The sequence below is a fragment of the Cnephaeus nilssonii genome (assembly GCF_951640355.1).
Source record: "Cnephaeus nilssonii genome assembly, chromosome: 23".
In the NCBI taxonomy this organism is placed as follows: Eukaryota; Metazoa; Chordata; class Mammalia; order Chiroptera; family Vespertilionidae; genus Cnephaeus; species Cnephaeus nilssonii.
Genome location: NC_137094.1, coordinates 16,214,215 through 16,229,264, shown reverse-complemented (window position 1 = coordinate 16,229,264; position 15,050 = coordinate 16,214,215). Strand labels below are relative to the sequence as shown.

General features: G+C 58.3%; 1 protein-coding gene across 1 annotated transcript in view; it reads left to right on the top strand.

Annotated features, from left to right (window-relative positions):
- GALNT2 (polypeptide N-acetylgalactosaminyltransferase 2) overlaps window positions 1-4,466 on the top strand; it is a 67,804-nt gene extending 63,338 nt beyond the window's left edge. The window contains exon 16 of the mRNA XM_079763496.1: window positions 1,749-4,466. Within this exon, the coding sequence (XP_079619622.1) occupies window positions 1,749-1,904 (156 nt within the window). The 3' untranslated portion in view covers window positions 1,905-4,466. The remainder of the gene's footprint in view (window positions 1-1,748) is intronic.
- Window positions 4,467-15,050: the final 10,584 nt, after the last annotated feature.

Here is a 15,050-nt window from a genome sequence, read left to right as displayed (position 1 = left end):
CTGGGGTGCTGGGCTCTTCGTTGCTCTGCTTCCCTCCCCCCTCCCCCTCCAGGCCTCACCCCTTTGCCCTTGGAGGAGAGGTGCCTCGGCTATTTTTACCTCAATGCCACACGGTCTAGCCAGTTGGAATATTTGGTTTCCAGGCACGTCTGCGTGTTCGTGTGGTGAGCACATTTGCAGAGTCGGGGGGGAAGGGAGCAGGAGGAAGGAAATTCCCTTCCACGCTATCAGATTTGCAGGACTTCGGAAGGGGCGTGGGCGCCGGCATCACAGAGCACGTCCACGAAGGGAGAGCTCGGGGAGGAAACCCCCTTTTTAAGGAACAAGCAGGAGAGAGTTTGACATGGGGGTAAACAGCAGGGTGAGATTCCATTCGGGCTGGTTCTGGGCTTGGTTTTCTGACCTGGTAGGTGGATTAATGGGTTGAGGTTGGCTGGTTGGGTGAGGGATTGATTGGTCATTGAGTTTGGTTGGTTGGTTGAGTTCATTCAGTTGGTAGGTTGGTTGATTGAGTTCAGTTAGTTGGTAGGTTGGTTGAGTTTGGTTGGTTGAGTTCAGTTGGTTGGTAGGTTGGTTGGTTGATTTCGGTTGGTTGCTTGAGTTCGGTTAGTTGGTAGGTTGGTTGAGCTTGGTTGGTTGAGTTTGGTTGGTTGAGTTCAGTTGGTTGGTTGAGTTCAGTTGGTTGGTTAAGTTCGGTTGGTTGGTTGAGTTGTTAGTTGGTAGGTTGGTGAGTTTGGTTGGTAGTTTGGTGTTAGTAGGCTGTGCGTGTGTGTACACACACATTAGTAGGACACAGTATTTTAATGGCTGTATTTTACAAGTAGGACCAACAAAATTGGTCCCTGCCATGCAGAACGCTGGGGACTCTGAGTCCAGTTTCCCACACCCACCTAGGAGCGCACACACCGGTGGGGGAGACACACAGCATAGAAACAGGTTCCTTAACTCGCTGTCCACAAAGGCATTTCCTATTAGTGGACCTGACACCGTGCCTCTGGCTCACCTGAGCGTGGTCCCTAAGTGGGAGCCCGGAAGTGCCCAGGCCACGCCCCCAGGCAGGGCCGCCTCCCCACAGCGGAGGAGGGGGTGGGGGGGCCAGGACTGAGCCCCTGAGCTGGGCAGCTTCCTGCAGCTCCTTTCTTGGGGTGAAATACCAGACAAGCCTCCTGGTGAATGGATTTCCCTCCGGGAAAACACGGGGGCGTGGACAGGGTGAGGGGACAGGAAGGGGCCGGAGGAGTGGTCCCTGGGGGGCCCCAGAGAAGAGCTTTGAGGTGCAAACCAGCCCGGCCCTGGGTTTCCCTCCTGGGCCGTCGGTGGGCCTGTGGCTGCTGCTGCCTAGGACGCTTGCCAACGCCCCTCCTTTATGACCAGAAACCAGAAAGGCATGTGTGGGTTGGTTTCGATGCAGCCCTAGGACCCTGGAAACAGGTCTGTGTGTGTTTTTAATTACTCTGTTAATTTATAAATATATATACATATACACACACACACTCACACACACACTTATTGATTTCAAAGACGAAGGGAGAGAGAGAGAAATCAATGATGAGGAAGAGTCATGGATCGGCGGCCTCCTGCACGCCCCACACTGGGGATGGAGCCCACAACCCGGGCCTGTGCCCTGACCGGGAATCGAACCGTGACCTCCAGGTTCCTAGGTGGACGCCCAGCCGCGGAGCCACGCTGGCCGGGCTGTCTGTGGTCCTGTGGGTGCTCACAGCGAGGCGTTCTCCTGTCTTTTGCAGAAATGGGAGCAGATCGAGGGCAACTCCAAGCTGCGGCACGTGGGCAGCAACCTGTGCCTGGACAGCCGCGGGGCCAGGGCGGGCGGCCTGAGCGTGGAGGTGTGCGGGCCGGCGCTGTCCCAGCAGTGGAAGTTCTCGCTGAACCTGCAGCTGTAGGCGCCGCCGCGCCCGCAGGCGGCCGGGGTCACGTGGATCGACGGCGTCTCTCAAACTCTCCGCGAAACTATATACCTCAGTATCCCATCACGGCTGCGGACGGGGCGGCGGACTCAGCGGCGAGGAGAGAGGACTGATCTCCAGTCACGGGCCCAGCCTGGCCCCCTGCCCCTTCCGGGCGGCTCCCTCCTCCTGGTCCTGCCCGGACGCCCAGGAGCATCCCCAGGGGATGCCACAGCCCAGGCTCCGAGGCGTGCGGTTGGGGGACGGGAGGGGCAAGGGGCACGTGGCTCCATCGCGGCGGGAGAACTCTCCGGAAACCTCCGTTTGCCCCATCGCAAGCCCCTGTGGCCCACGGCGCCGACGGCCACCTGCAGGTCCATCTCCCGCCGCCTCCACACGCCGCGAAGGACCTGCCGTATCTGACCGTGAGCGTATGTGTGGCGGGCACTCACTATAAATAGATAGAAAGAGCGCACGGGCGTGCCCGGTGGTCTCTGTAGGTCCTCCCCCTGTAAATGCCCCACGGAGCAGCAGCCGTGCCCCTGGGGGTGGCCCTGGCCGAGGGCGGGGCCCCGGGGCCGGCTGGGGGCTTTCCGCCGCCGCCAGGAGCCAGCTGTGCCCGGAGGCTGGATGCCAGCCGCGGCCCCGCCTCTCTGTCCGGCTCTAGCGCAGAAGTCACTGCTCCGTGTTGGCGTCCACTTGGCGTGCCCCTGGCACCTGTAAACCTGGACTTGTTTGGACAAACGTTGCTTTAGGTCTTTTTAAATGAAATTTCTTTTCTCTAAGGAAAAACAAGAAAAACTGATCCCACAGCTCCCAGGCACCGTCAGGGGCTGTCACAGGCTAGCGACGGGCTGAGGGTGCGTGTCCTGGCAGCTGGCTGTGGCCTGGGCCCCGGACGCTGGCGGCCTGTCCGTCCCTCCTGACCCAGGTGACGCCTCGGGGCTTTGGGTCGTCGTCAGGACGGTGGGAACGGCCCTACCTGCTCAGTGACACTGAGGCCCGGGGCCTGAGCAGCAGCGGGGGGTCAGGGGTCGGGGAGCAGGCGTCAGTGTGAACCAGGGACAGTGACGAACGAAAAGTAACCACAGGGAGAGATGCCGGGCGTCCCCTGGAGGGCGGGTGCCCTGTGGAGCCTCCTTGCCTTTGGAGGGACAGGCCAGCCCCAGCCCCAAGGAGGCGCCATGGTCACCTGGCCACGCTCCCCTCTCGCCCCCCTGGCCCGCCCTCCCACACCCGCCTGGTCTCAGGCCGGCCGCGCCCCCAGCCTCCCCCCCCCCACACACACACACACACACACAGGGTGGCGCGTGCCTCCTGAGGGCACATTCCCAGGCCCCTCTGGGAGGGACGGGGACGTCGCCGACTGGACGTGGCCCCGGGAGATCCTGCCAGTCGACACTGCCACGGGCTCCTCTTTCCTGCTCATTTCCTTCTTTTCTTTTAAGATCAAAGTTTATCTTTTTTTTTTTTAAATTGATTTCAGAGAGGAAGGGAGAGGGAAAGAGAGAAACATCCATGATGAGAGAGAATCATGGATCGGCTGCATCCTCCACGCCCCCTAGTGGGGACAAGCCCACAACCCGGGCCTGTGCCCTGACTAGGAATTGAACCCTGACCTCCTGGTTCACAGGTTGACGCTCAACCCCTGAGCCAGGCCGGCCGGGCCTGATGGTTTCTTTTGGAAGAGGGAGCACGGTTGGTCTCTCTTCCTCACGTGTGTTTGCTCCTGACAGTGGATGGGGCGTGGCAACGTGGCTGGGGGCTCCCCCTGACCCCCCACCTCCGGCTTCTCCCTTCCGCCCCCTGCCAGGCAGTGCCAGGGGAGGCCTCGCACACTTACGTCTCCAGAGGCTCCTGGAGAGTCGGGTACCCGTGTCGGCTGTTGAGCCCCGATGGGGCGGCCCCACGCCTGGGTCCCCTCGTCAGACCTGTCACCTGAGCTGTTACTACTGTTAGAAAACATGTCCCCGACGGAAAACAGATCCGGCTCAGACGGGAAACATTCTCATCAGGTTCCTGATCCTCCGCCCACACACCTCCCCCCAACCCAGAAGCCTCGGCGCCCTTGGATCTATGGGGACGCCCTGCCCCCCCCCCCCCCCCCAGCGGGCAGGCCCCCGTGGACTTGGCCTTGGCCCCGGGGGCGCTGGGAGCAGAGGCGGCTGGGCCCCGCCCCCTCCCCCCCAGGCGAGCCATGTTTACAGGACACAGCGTGCCAAAGCGACTTCCTGCGGTGGGTGGCGGCGTCTTCTGTCGTCTTGGGGCCCATCTCCCCCCACCCCCTTTTTACAACGAAGGTTCTTCCCCCGGAGCCCCCTGAACAAAGCGAGGCGACGCTCCCCGTCCCCCTGTGGCCGTCTCTCCTGGGTCTCCATCGATGGTGTCCGTGGGTCTTGTTTTGCAAATTCAAAAATATAGTTTGGTAATTTTTTTTCCCGGTTGATTTTTTTAAAAGAACTGCTGTACAGAGCTTGTGCTTTGTCCATTTTATAGATGGAAACCATCCTCGAGAATTGTTTTAACTTAAAATAAAGAGACGATGCTTTATAGAGAAGGCGCCGGGGCCGCCGCGGCTGTCCTATCTCCTGGGGGATGGAGGTGCGAGGACGGAGGGGTGTCTGCCTTCCCCTGGGGAGCCCTGCTCGAGGCCGTTTCTTATCACACGTCCAGGATGCATCCACCCTTGACCTTCTGTTGTTTGTTCTTATCTGTGACGGTAACCGTCATCGCTCGTAGAGGGTTTATGGTGTGCCAGGCGCCAGGCCAAGCCCGGAGATGCATTCTCATGGTCTCCCCACGGTCACGGGTGAGGTGGTGTTTGGGGGTGCATTTTACCGCTGGCTGGGTGAGGCTGGTGCTCGAAGCCGTTAACCTGCTCAAGGTCAGGGGCTAACCTGCTCAAGGTCACGCCACTCCGAGGCACTCACCTGGAGTCAGTCTGAGCAGCCAGACCCAGCGCCTCCAGTCCAAAGCGGAGTGGGGAAAGGGAGGCAGGGCTTACACAGCTTTTGAAGTATTGAAGTTCCATACACCTGTCTCCCCGTTATCTGAGTGCCCCAGTTCCGTCCCAGGCTGGCTACGGCTCTCCCTCATCCTCCGCCTTTTAGAGTAACTGCCCTTCGCATCCATATCGGAAAGGGGGGAGTAAAACGCTCATTATTCGCAGAGGACATGATATGGTACATGGAAAACCCTAATGACTCCACCCCAAAACGACTAGGTTTCATCAATGAATTTGGCAACGTAGCAGGAGACAAAATCAACAACCCAAAATTTATGGCTTTTTTATACGCCAGTAATGAGTTCTCAGAAATGAAGCAAACAATTCCTTATACCGTTGCAACAAAAAAAATTAAGATACTTAGGAATAAACTTAACCAAGAGGTAGACAACTACAGGATGTTGAATAAAGAGATAGAGGAAGATATAAACAAGTGGGAGAATATACTGTGCTCATGGGTCGGTAGAATTGACATTAAAATGCCCATACTGCCCTAGCTGGTGTGGCTCAGTGTATAGAGCATCAGCCTGCGGACTGAAGGGTCCCAGGTTCGATTCCGGCCAAGGGCACAGGCCTGGGTTGCGGGCTCGATCCCCAGTGGGGGGCGTAGAAGAGGCAGCCAATCAATGATTCTCTCACATCATTGATGTTTCTATCTCTCCCCCTCCCTTCCTCTCTAAAATCAATAAAATATATTAAAAATAAAAATGCCCATACTACCCAAAGCAATCTATAGAGTCAATGAAATCCCAATTAAAATACCAACAACATATTTCACAGATCTAGAACAAATCCTCCAAAAATTTACATGGAACCAAAAGAGACCCTGAATAGCCACAGCAATCTTAAGAAAAAGTTGGAGGAATCATGATACCAGATTTCAAGTTATACTACAAAGCTACCGTAATCAAAACTGCCTGGTACTGGCACAAGAACAGACATCTAGATCAATGGAACAGAACAGAGACCCCAGAAATCAACCCAAGCCATTACGTTCAATTCATATTTGACAAAGGAGGCAAGAGCATACAATGGAGTCAAGACCGTCTCTTCAATAAACGGTGCTGAAAAAATGAGATACATGCAAAAAAATGAAACTCGACCACCAACTTACACCATGCACAAGAATAAACTCAAAATGGTCAAAAAACTTAATGTAAGTCGTGAAACCATAAAAATCCTAGAAGAAACATAGGCGGCAAAATCTCAGACATCTCTCATAGCAGTATGTTTACAGATACATCTCTTAAGGCAGTGGTCGGCAAACCACGGCTCACGAGCCACATGCGGCTCTTTGGCCCCTTGAGTGTGGCTCAGCGTTAGAACCACTTCTTCAAAATAGACTCGCCCAGGCCGAAAACCGACTTCTGCGCATGGGCCACGAAGTTTCAATCGCACTGTACGTGCGCGCCCGCACGTGGTGTTTTGTGGAAGAGCCACACTCAAGGGGCCAAAGAGCCGCGTGTGGCTCACGAGTCGCGGTTTGCCGACCACTGGGCTAGGGCAATGGAAACTATAAAGAAAATAAACAAATGGGACGACATCAAAATAAAAAGCTGCTGCTCAGCAAAAGAAACCATCAACTAAATGAAAAGGGAGCCCACTGCATGGGAGAACATATTTGCCAATGATACATCTGATGAAGGGTTAATACCCAAAATATACAACCTAACAAAAGGAAGGAAAATAATCCAATTTTAAAAATGGGCACAGGACCTAAATAGACACTTCTCCAAAGAGGACATACAGAAGGCCAAGAGACGTATGAGAAAATGCTCAAGGTCACCGATCATCTGAGAGATGCAAATTAAAACGACAATGAGGTACCACCTCACACCTGTCGGAATGGCTACCATCAACAAATCAGCAAATGACAAGTGCAGGCGAGGATGCGGAGAAAAGGGAACCCTCGTGCCCTGCTGGTGGGAAAGCAGACTGGGGCAGCCACTGTGGAGAACAGTGTGGCGTTTCCTCAAAACATTACAAATGGAACTGCCATTGGACCCAGTGACCCCACGTCTAGGAATATATCCCAAGAAACTAGAAACACCAATCAGAAAGGATATATACACCCCTGTGTTCACAGCAGCACAATTACAATCGTTAAGATCTGGAAACGGCCTGGGTGCCCATCAGGAGACGAGTGGATAGAAAAGCTGTGGGACATGGACCCCGTGGAGTGCTATGCGGCTGTGAAAAAGAAGGATCTCTTACCCTCTGAGACAGCATGGAGGGACCTGCAGAGTATCATGCTGAGTAACATAAGCCAGTCAGAGAAAGACACGTATCCCATGATCGCACTCACATGTGGACTCCAATGAACAAAATAAACGGATGGACGGAGTGGATCCAGAGACATGGAGGCATGGAACAGAGTGCGGAATCTCGGAGGGAAGGCGGGGAGGGTGGGAATAGATCAATCAAAGACCTTGTGAGCACATATGCATAACCCATGGGCACAGACAGTGGGGTGCTGAGGGCCTGGGGCAGGGCAGGAGCGGGCTAGAAGGCGTCCGGGAGGAATGAGACGTATGTAACACGACCATAAAGATTTTAACAATAAAGTAAAATTTGTGCCTTTCAACAGCCCCTCCTGTGTGATGAGGACTCCAACCAGTTAGCTCTCTGGTGACTTGGGCGGAGATGGAGGGAGGGGCTGCCCGTGAGTGTGGTCAGCCAGCGTTCGGGGCCACATGGAGCGTCGTCTTTCCCTTCAGACAGCCACACAGGCCCCCCTGCCACCCGAGGCAAAACCAGCTCCAGCTCAGCTCAGCAGCGCCGTGTCCATCAGAGCCCTGGGCTCCGTGTGTGTGTGTGTGTGTGTGTGTGTGTGTGTGTGTGTGTGCATGCGTGCAAACCCGTGTGTGTGTGTGTGTGTGTGTGTGTGTGTGTGTGTGTTGCTCTGGCAACAGGGAAAAGGTTCTTCATTCCACACATGTTTGCTGAGCAGCTCTGTGCTGCCTGAGGGTCCTGAAGACCGGGAGGGAGGAGGCTGTCGCACGCCAACAGGGGGCTCCCTCGGAGAGGAGCAGGGGACAGAGGAGCCGCCGGGACAAGCACCGTGTCCGCCGAGTCTCTTTTTCGTGATGGTTTTGGGGAAACAGGCACTCGGGCCGCAGCTCCAGTCTCACAGGCCTGGCGGGCACCTCACTAGCCAGGCTCGCCCTCTCCCTGGCCCTGTCTCTCTCTGTCTCTGTCCCTGTCTCTCTGTCTCTGTCTCTCTGTGTCTCTCTCTGTCCCTGTCTCTGCCTGTCTCTGTCTGCCTATCTCTGTCTCTCACTCTGTCTCTCTGTCTCTCTTCCTCTCTCTGTCACTCTCTCACTGTCTCTGCATCTGTCTCTGTCTCTTACTGTCTCTCACTCTGTCTCTCTGTCTCTGTCTCTCACTCTGTCTCTCTGCCTGTCTCTCTCTCTCTGCCCCTCATTCTGTCTCTCTGTCTCTATCTCTGTCTCTGTCTCTCACTCTGTCTCTGTGTCTGTCTCTCTGTCTCTATCTCCCTCTGTCTGTCTCTCTGTCACTCTGTGCCTGTCTCTCTCTGCCTGTCTCTGCCTGTCTCTGTCTCTCTGTCTCTCACTCTGTCTCTGTGTCTGTCTGTCTCTATCTCCCTCTGGCTTTGTCTGTCTCTCTGTCTGTCTCTCTGGCTCTGTCTCTCACTCTGTCTCTCTGTCTGTCTGTCACTCTGTCTCTGTGTCTCTCTGTCTCTATCTCCCTCTGTCTCTGTCTGTCTCTCTGTCTCTCTGTGCCTGTCTTTCTCTGCCTGTCTCTCTGTCTCTCACTCTGTCTCTGTGTCTGTCTGTCTCTATCTCCCTCTGGCTCTGTCTGTCTCTGTCTCTGTCTGTCTCTCTGTCTGTCGCTCACTCTGTCTCTGTGTCTGTCTCTCTGTCTCTATCTCCCTCTGTCTCTCTCTGTCTGTCTCTGTCTGTCTCTCACTCTGTCTCTGTCTCTGTCTGTCTGTCTCTGTCTCTCTGTCTATGAAAAAGCAGAGGTTCCCTCCCAAACCAGCGCTTTCACTGCTGCATCCTGTCACTGGAGCCGAGTGAGCCCGAGAGGCAGGAAATCCAAACGTGAGGACGTCTCCCGGGCACAGGCCCAGGGCAGGGAGGGTCTCTCCGCGTGTCCGTGGGTCACTCCATGGGAACAGGGACCAGAGGGACACAGCCCGCCCCCAGGGCCCAGGCCCAGGCCGCGCTTACAGACAGGCTGCCCAGGTGATGGAATCGATGGATTCCTGAGCCCCCCAACTAGTGCCACCTGTGCACCGGCACCCCCCAGCGCCGGCATGGAGAGCAGGGTGCCAGGGGGCTGACCTGTGGCCAGGAGAAGACCAAGGGCCGGGAAGCTCAGTTCAACAAGAGCCACCTGACCGAGATTCAATCACTGAGATGCAATTACGCTGAAAAGGATTGAACGCGCTCTTAATAAAACACACTCTGCCCGGCCGGTGTGGCTCAGTGGCTGAGCATCGACCTGTGAACCAGGAGGTCAGGGTTCGATTCCCGGTCAGGGCACAGGCCGGGGTTGCGGGCTCGATCCCCAGTGGGGGGCGTGCAGGAGGCGGCCCATCAGTGATTCTCGTCATTGATGTTCCTCTCTCCCTCTCCCTTCCTCTGTGAAATCAATAAAAATATTTTTAGAAAAACACACTTTGATACCACAATGTCAACGGACCGAGGCACAGCCCTTGGGACAGACACAGTAACAGCCACCAAGACCATCGAGGACCTGAATCTCATCGGCCCCGACCCCTGGCACCTGCACTGGGCCCAGGGCGGAGCCCGCCGCCCCGACCTCGAAACCTCGCATCTGCCTGCTGGGCCCCCAGGAGCCTGAGGCCAGCGCCCCCCTCTTCCTCTCCTCCTCCCCTGTGGAGTGAGAACGTCTGCAACCGCTATGCCATGCCTGTCCCCCCGCCCCCCGGTTCGTATTTTGGGAATGAAGTTACTTCCTAGTCTCTCAGCTCCACAGACGGGGCGGACCTCCCCCGGATGAGTCAGCCGTGGCTCGCTGATGCCGTTTAGATGATGCCAGTGGGGACTGTGAGCTGACTGATGAACGACAGATGAGATCTGAGGCTGTGACGGGCGGGCCAAGCCTTTCCGGACATTGGGGCGGGGGGGGGGAGTGTATGTTGTCCGTGGGATGGACATGCACCTTTGGGCCCAGAGGATGGGCCGGGGGTGGTAGGCGGGACAGTGACTACGTCCTGGGCTTGTGTCACCTTCTAAGGAACACGGTCTCTGCAGCTGTGATTAACATCCGGGTCTTGATATGGAAAGATGGCCCTAGCCCAGTGGTCAGCAAACTCATTAGTCAGCAGAGCCAAATATCAACAGCACAACGATTGAAATCTCTTTGGAGAGCCACATTTTCTAAACGTAAACTTCTTCTAACGCCACTTCTTCAACATAGACTCGCCCAGGCCGTGGTCTTTTGTGGAAGAGCCACACTCAAGGGGCCCAAGAGCCGCATGTGGCTCGCAAGCCGCAGTTTGCCGACCACGGCTCTAGACTGTCCAAAGGCCCTCCAATCCAACCACAAGTGTCCCAGAGAGGCAGAGGGGGCTTTTAAATATATATATATATTATTTCAGACAGGAAGGGATAGAGGGGGAGAGAGAGAGAGAGAGAGAGAAGCATCAATGATGAGAGAGAATCATGGATCAGTTGCCTCCTGCACGCCCCACAGTGGGGATCCAGCCCACAACCCGGGCATGTGCCCTGACCGGGACTCGAACCCTGACCTCCTGGCTCAACGCTCGACGCTCAACCACTGAGCCACACCGCTTGGGCCAGAGGGAGCTCTGACTCTCGGATGAGACCGTATAAAGACAGAGGCAGAAGCTGGAGTGACGTGGCCACGAGCCGCCACCAGAGGTGAGAACAGGCAAGGGGCGGACCGTCCCAGAACCCCGGTGGGAGCGTGACCCTGTCGACCCCTGGACCGCAGACTTCGGGCCTGGGGAACTGAGTCCGTGTCGGCTGCTCTGAGCCGCCCAGCTGTGGGCAACCTGCTACAGCCGCCCTAGGAGACGACTGCGGTCCTTCGCGAAGCATCTTCGCGGACTCGACCCCACGGGATAAGGCGAGTGCGTGCGTGGCAGAGTCCGGCCGTGGACGGCACCAGCTGTCGGCTGTCAGGGCTACACCCTCTGAAGTCGGGGAGTAAGCGACGCGGTGCGATCACCGAGGGTGTGGGCTGTGGGGTCGGGCTGCCTCGATTCACACCCGGGCTTTGTCACTGCCTGGCTGTGTGATTTTTTTTTTTTAATGTATTTTATTGCTTTTTTACAGAGAGGAAGGGAGAGGGATAGAGAGTTAGAAACATCGATGAGAGAGAAACATCGATCAGCTGCCTCCTGCATATCTCCTACTGGGGATGTGCCCACAACCAAGGTGCATGCCCTTGACCGGAATCGAACCTGGGACCCTCCAGTCCACAGACCGACGCTCTATCCATTGAGCCACACCGGTCAGGGCATGGCTGTGTGATTCTTGACCAAGTTACTTAACCTCTCTGTGCTTCAGTCTCTCCATCTGGAGGGAGGGGTCCCCCTCGAGCCTCCGTCACAGGGCTGTTGTCAGGACGAGAGGGACTGTGTGCGCGGCACGTGGGGTAGCCTGTGGCAGTTACGGGGCGGCCTTAGAACACCCCCAGCTGCTCTCATCAGCATCATTAACCCTCCGCGGCGTCATCATAAGGGGCCTGAGACAGGCACCTGTGTGGAGGCCCCTGCACGCCTCGCCTCGTTCCCTGGCTTCACGCTCATTCGGCACGTGGGGTCCAGGAAGAGTGACGAGCCTGGGGTCCTAGTGGACCCCAGCCTCCATCAAGTCCACCCCCCTCACGTTCCTGGAGGGCAGGCCTGGGACACACACCGGCCACCCGCCGTTCAGCGGCGGCAGTCACAGCCGTGCGGGGCGGCGCAGCCCACTGCGAATTGTTCGAATTATTAGGAGTAAAACCGCGCTTACACGGAGCCCAGCCCTGCCTCCGACTCGACAAGAACGGCCCTGACCCAGACCCCGTGTGCTCTTTAACCGGCAGGACGTCGAATGTCCGACACGTAGAGACTATGCCCAGGCCCACGGGCCTCTCCAAGTTGCAAGCCCAGGAGGAGGGATTTGACTCAATGCTGAGCGACTCCAGAGACTCCGCTTCCCACCCCAGTGTGCACGCTCCCCCTTCCTCACACCCTCCCCCCCCCCCCGCACCTGGGAGCCGCCCCTCCCCGCTCTCCCCCGCCAGCTACCCCCTGGCTCTCACCTGCCGCCTCCTGGGCTGCTCCAGGCCACGCCCCGCCTTCTGGCCATCTCCTGCCCGAACCTCCAAGTTCGCCTCTTGGGGTCCACGCGTGGGTTCCAGGGGTGTTTCAAGCCTGAGAGCTGAGGAGGTGGGAGGAAGAGCTCCAGGACCTTCCGATGTCCGTCCTGCCCCCCAGGCCCTCAGATCTAGAGAGAGGGGGCTCCCCAGGGGCCAGCGGCCCCTTTCTGCCACCCCCACCCCCACCCCCAGCCCCGGAGCTGCAGCCCCTTTGCTCCCCCCCCCCCCGCACCCACCCCCTGTGGCTGGACCGTGCGTCCTTGGGCTCCATCTGGTTCTGTGCTGCGTGGGGCGCGGGGAGGAAAGGGAATGTGGGAGAGCCCGCTGCCCGCCGCCCTCACCTTTTCGGGGTCCACCTTCTCCCCCTCCAGTCGGCCTCTTCCCGGATCATGTCCTTCCTCCGGAAGGTGCTCCCTCTTCCCCGCGGCCTGGGGCTGGTGTGCCCGGCGGGAGGGGCCCAAGGCGAGGGGGCCCGTCTCCCCCCCACCCCCCCGACAGCTCCTCAGATTGACGTTGTTTTCGCCCTTTTCCGAAGGAGCCCCGTGCAGCCTCGGGCCCACACTGGCCGAGTCCTCGGGGTCAGGCACCCACCAGCGCTGGGCCTCCCCCAGCTCCCCCTCCGGCAGCCCTCGCCCAGGCCACGTGCTGCTCCACAACCCACACCTGGGCTGTTCTCTTCCTTAAAGAGCCATGTGCGCGGGGCTCGGTGGTTGAGCATCGCCCAAGGAACCAGGAGGTCAGGGTTCGATTCCCGGTCAGGGCACACCCCCCGATTGTGGGCTTGATCCCCATTGTGGGGCGTGCAGGAGGCAGCCGATCCATGATCCTCTCTCATCACTGATGTTTCTCTCTCTCGCCCCCTCTCCCTTCCTCTCTGAAATCAATACAAACATATTTATATTTTTTAAAGAGCCCTGATTACTTTCCGGGACCGGGGAGGGTGGGGAGGCTGCTGATGGAGGTGTGGCCGGGCCTCCTAGCGGCTGGGCCAGCTCAGCCCTCCCGCGGGGCACGGGGACCAGGAGCCCGCGGGACGGGGACTCACGCAGGCCCCCCAGGTTTCCCTGCGCAGGCGGCTCTCCCGGGGGGACCTCTGATGCTGCCAACACACGGATGCCCAGAGCTGAGGGAGAGGCCTCGGGAAGACTGAGGTCCAAACGGGGTGTCCAGGCCTCACGGCAAAAAGACTCCCCCGCCCCTCTCACCTATTTATTATCGACCTATTATCTGTCATCCGTCTCTCATCATCTCTATCCATCGCCTATCCTTCACCTGCTGTGCTTGCAGTACAGCATGCTTAACGGGGGAGTTCATGCCTCATTTTCTAGCCTGTCCTGAGCTAACGAGGTGGCACGGCACGTGCCCCACCCGGGAAGCTCCTGCAAACACCTTCCAGTGGACCACACCCACCTCCCGCCCCATCGAGAAAAGTGACCGTGAAAAGGTGGCCTGGAACCACGCTGACCCACGTGCACTGGGCTGTCACTCAGCTGGCTAAGCCCCGCCCCCACCCCACCCCACCCCGTGCTGGGCGTCCCATCCCCGCTGTCACCCTGTCATCCCGTGACCATGACCGTGACCGTGGGAAGGAGGGCAGCAGACACACAGAGGCAAGCACCGGAGGCCAGGCCCCCGCTGGGGTCTCGGCCCATCCCCCGCGGGAGCCGCCCTCTCTGCAGCCAACACGCCTGCCACACGTGTGTCCTGGGGTCGCTGCAGGACCCGGGAGGGGTTCACGCCTTCCCTCCCGCTACCCCCGCCCCCAGGCCAGCTCTGTGGTCCGGCCTCTCCACCCTGGACGGTGAAGCCCAGCAGAGCCGGGTCTCCCCGAGCCGCTGCCGTCTGTTCCCGCTCAGCCGGTCACTGTGGTTTGATGGTCTCGCTGGCTTCCTCCTGTCCCCTCTCCCCCCTCCGCCCTATTTCCTGCTGCATCCACGGGGCCCAGAGCGCGTTTGGAGAAGGGACGCGCTGTCCGCACACCTGAGGCTCATAAGGTGCAGTCTGCTGCCCTCTGCTGGGCAGACACGGGAGAGCACCACCTCAAAGGAGTGGACAGGTTAGAGGAGGACGGACAAGACCCCACATTTCGGTTTGAAGATGATTTACCTGAGGTTGTTAAATGCTTCTCTCCCCTCCCCGCCCCGCCCCCAGCACTGTTGGAACAGACACGGCTGTCTTGCTGTCTACACCTTCCCCTCTTCCCAGCCCTCCCGCCGTCCACGCAACAATCCTCCCTTCTCCAGGCTGTGGGTCTCCCTTGGGGGGTTCGAGTATTCCCTCCGACTGATCTCTAGACTTCTCACCGTGCTGGATGGTGAATGCGAATAAAAACCCACCAGGCTCCCCCGGCCGGCGTGGCTCAGTGATACAGCGTCGGCCTATGAATCAGGTCAGGGTTCGATTCCCGGTCAGGGCACATGCCCAGGTGCGGGCTCCATCCCCAGTGTGGGGCGTGCAGGAGGCAGCCGGTCCATGATTCCCTCATCACGGATGTTTCTCTCTCTCCCTCCCTCCCTGTCTAACATCAGTAACAATACATGTGTATTTAAAAAGCCCCCAGGCTCCTCGCAGGCTGCCCTGAGGGCTGGGGCGACCGGGAGAGGGGTCACTGCCAAGGTCAGCGCAGCCGCACGGCAAGGCCTGGTGGCAAAGACCCGAATCCATGGAGCCTTAAGAGGGCCCGGGGATTGTGGGGCTTCTGGCCTCACCCCTCGCAGCGTGCGCGCTGAGCCAGCCTCGGCCGGAAAGCACAGGCTCCTCCGGCCTTCGCTCCCTGCAGTGCCGGGTACAAGAACCCGGACCGCGGGGCCCGACGTCTC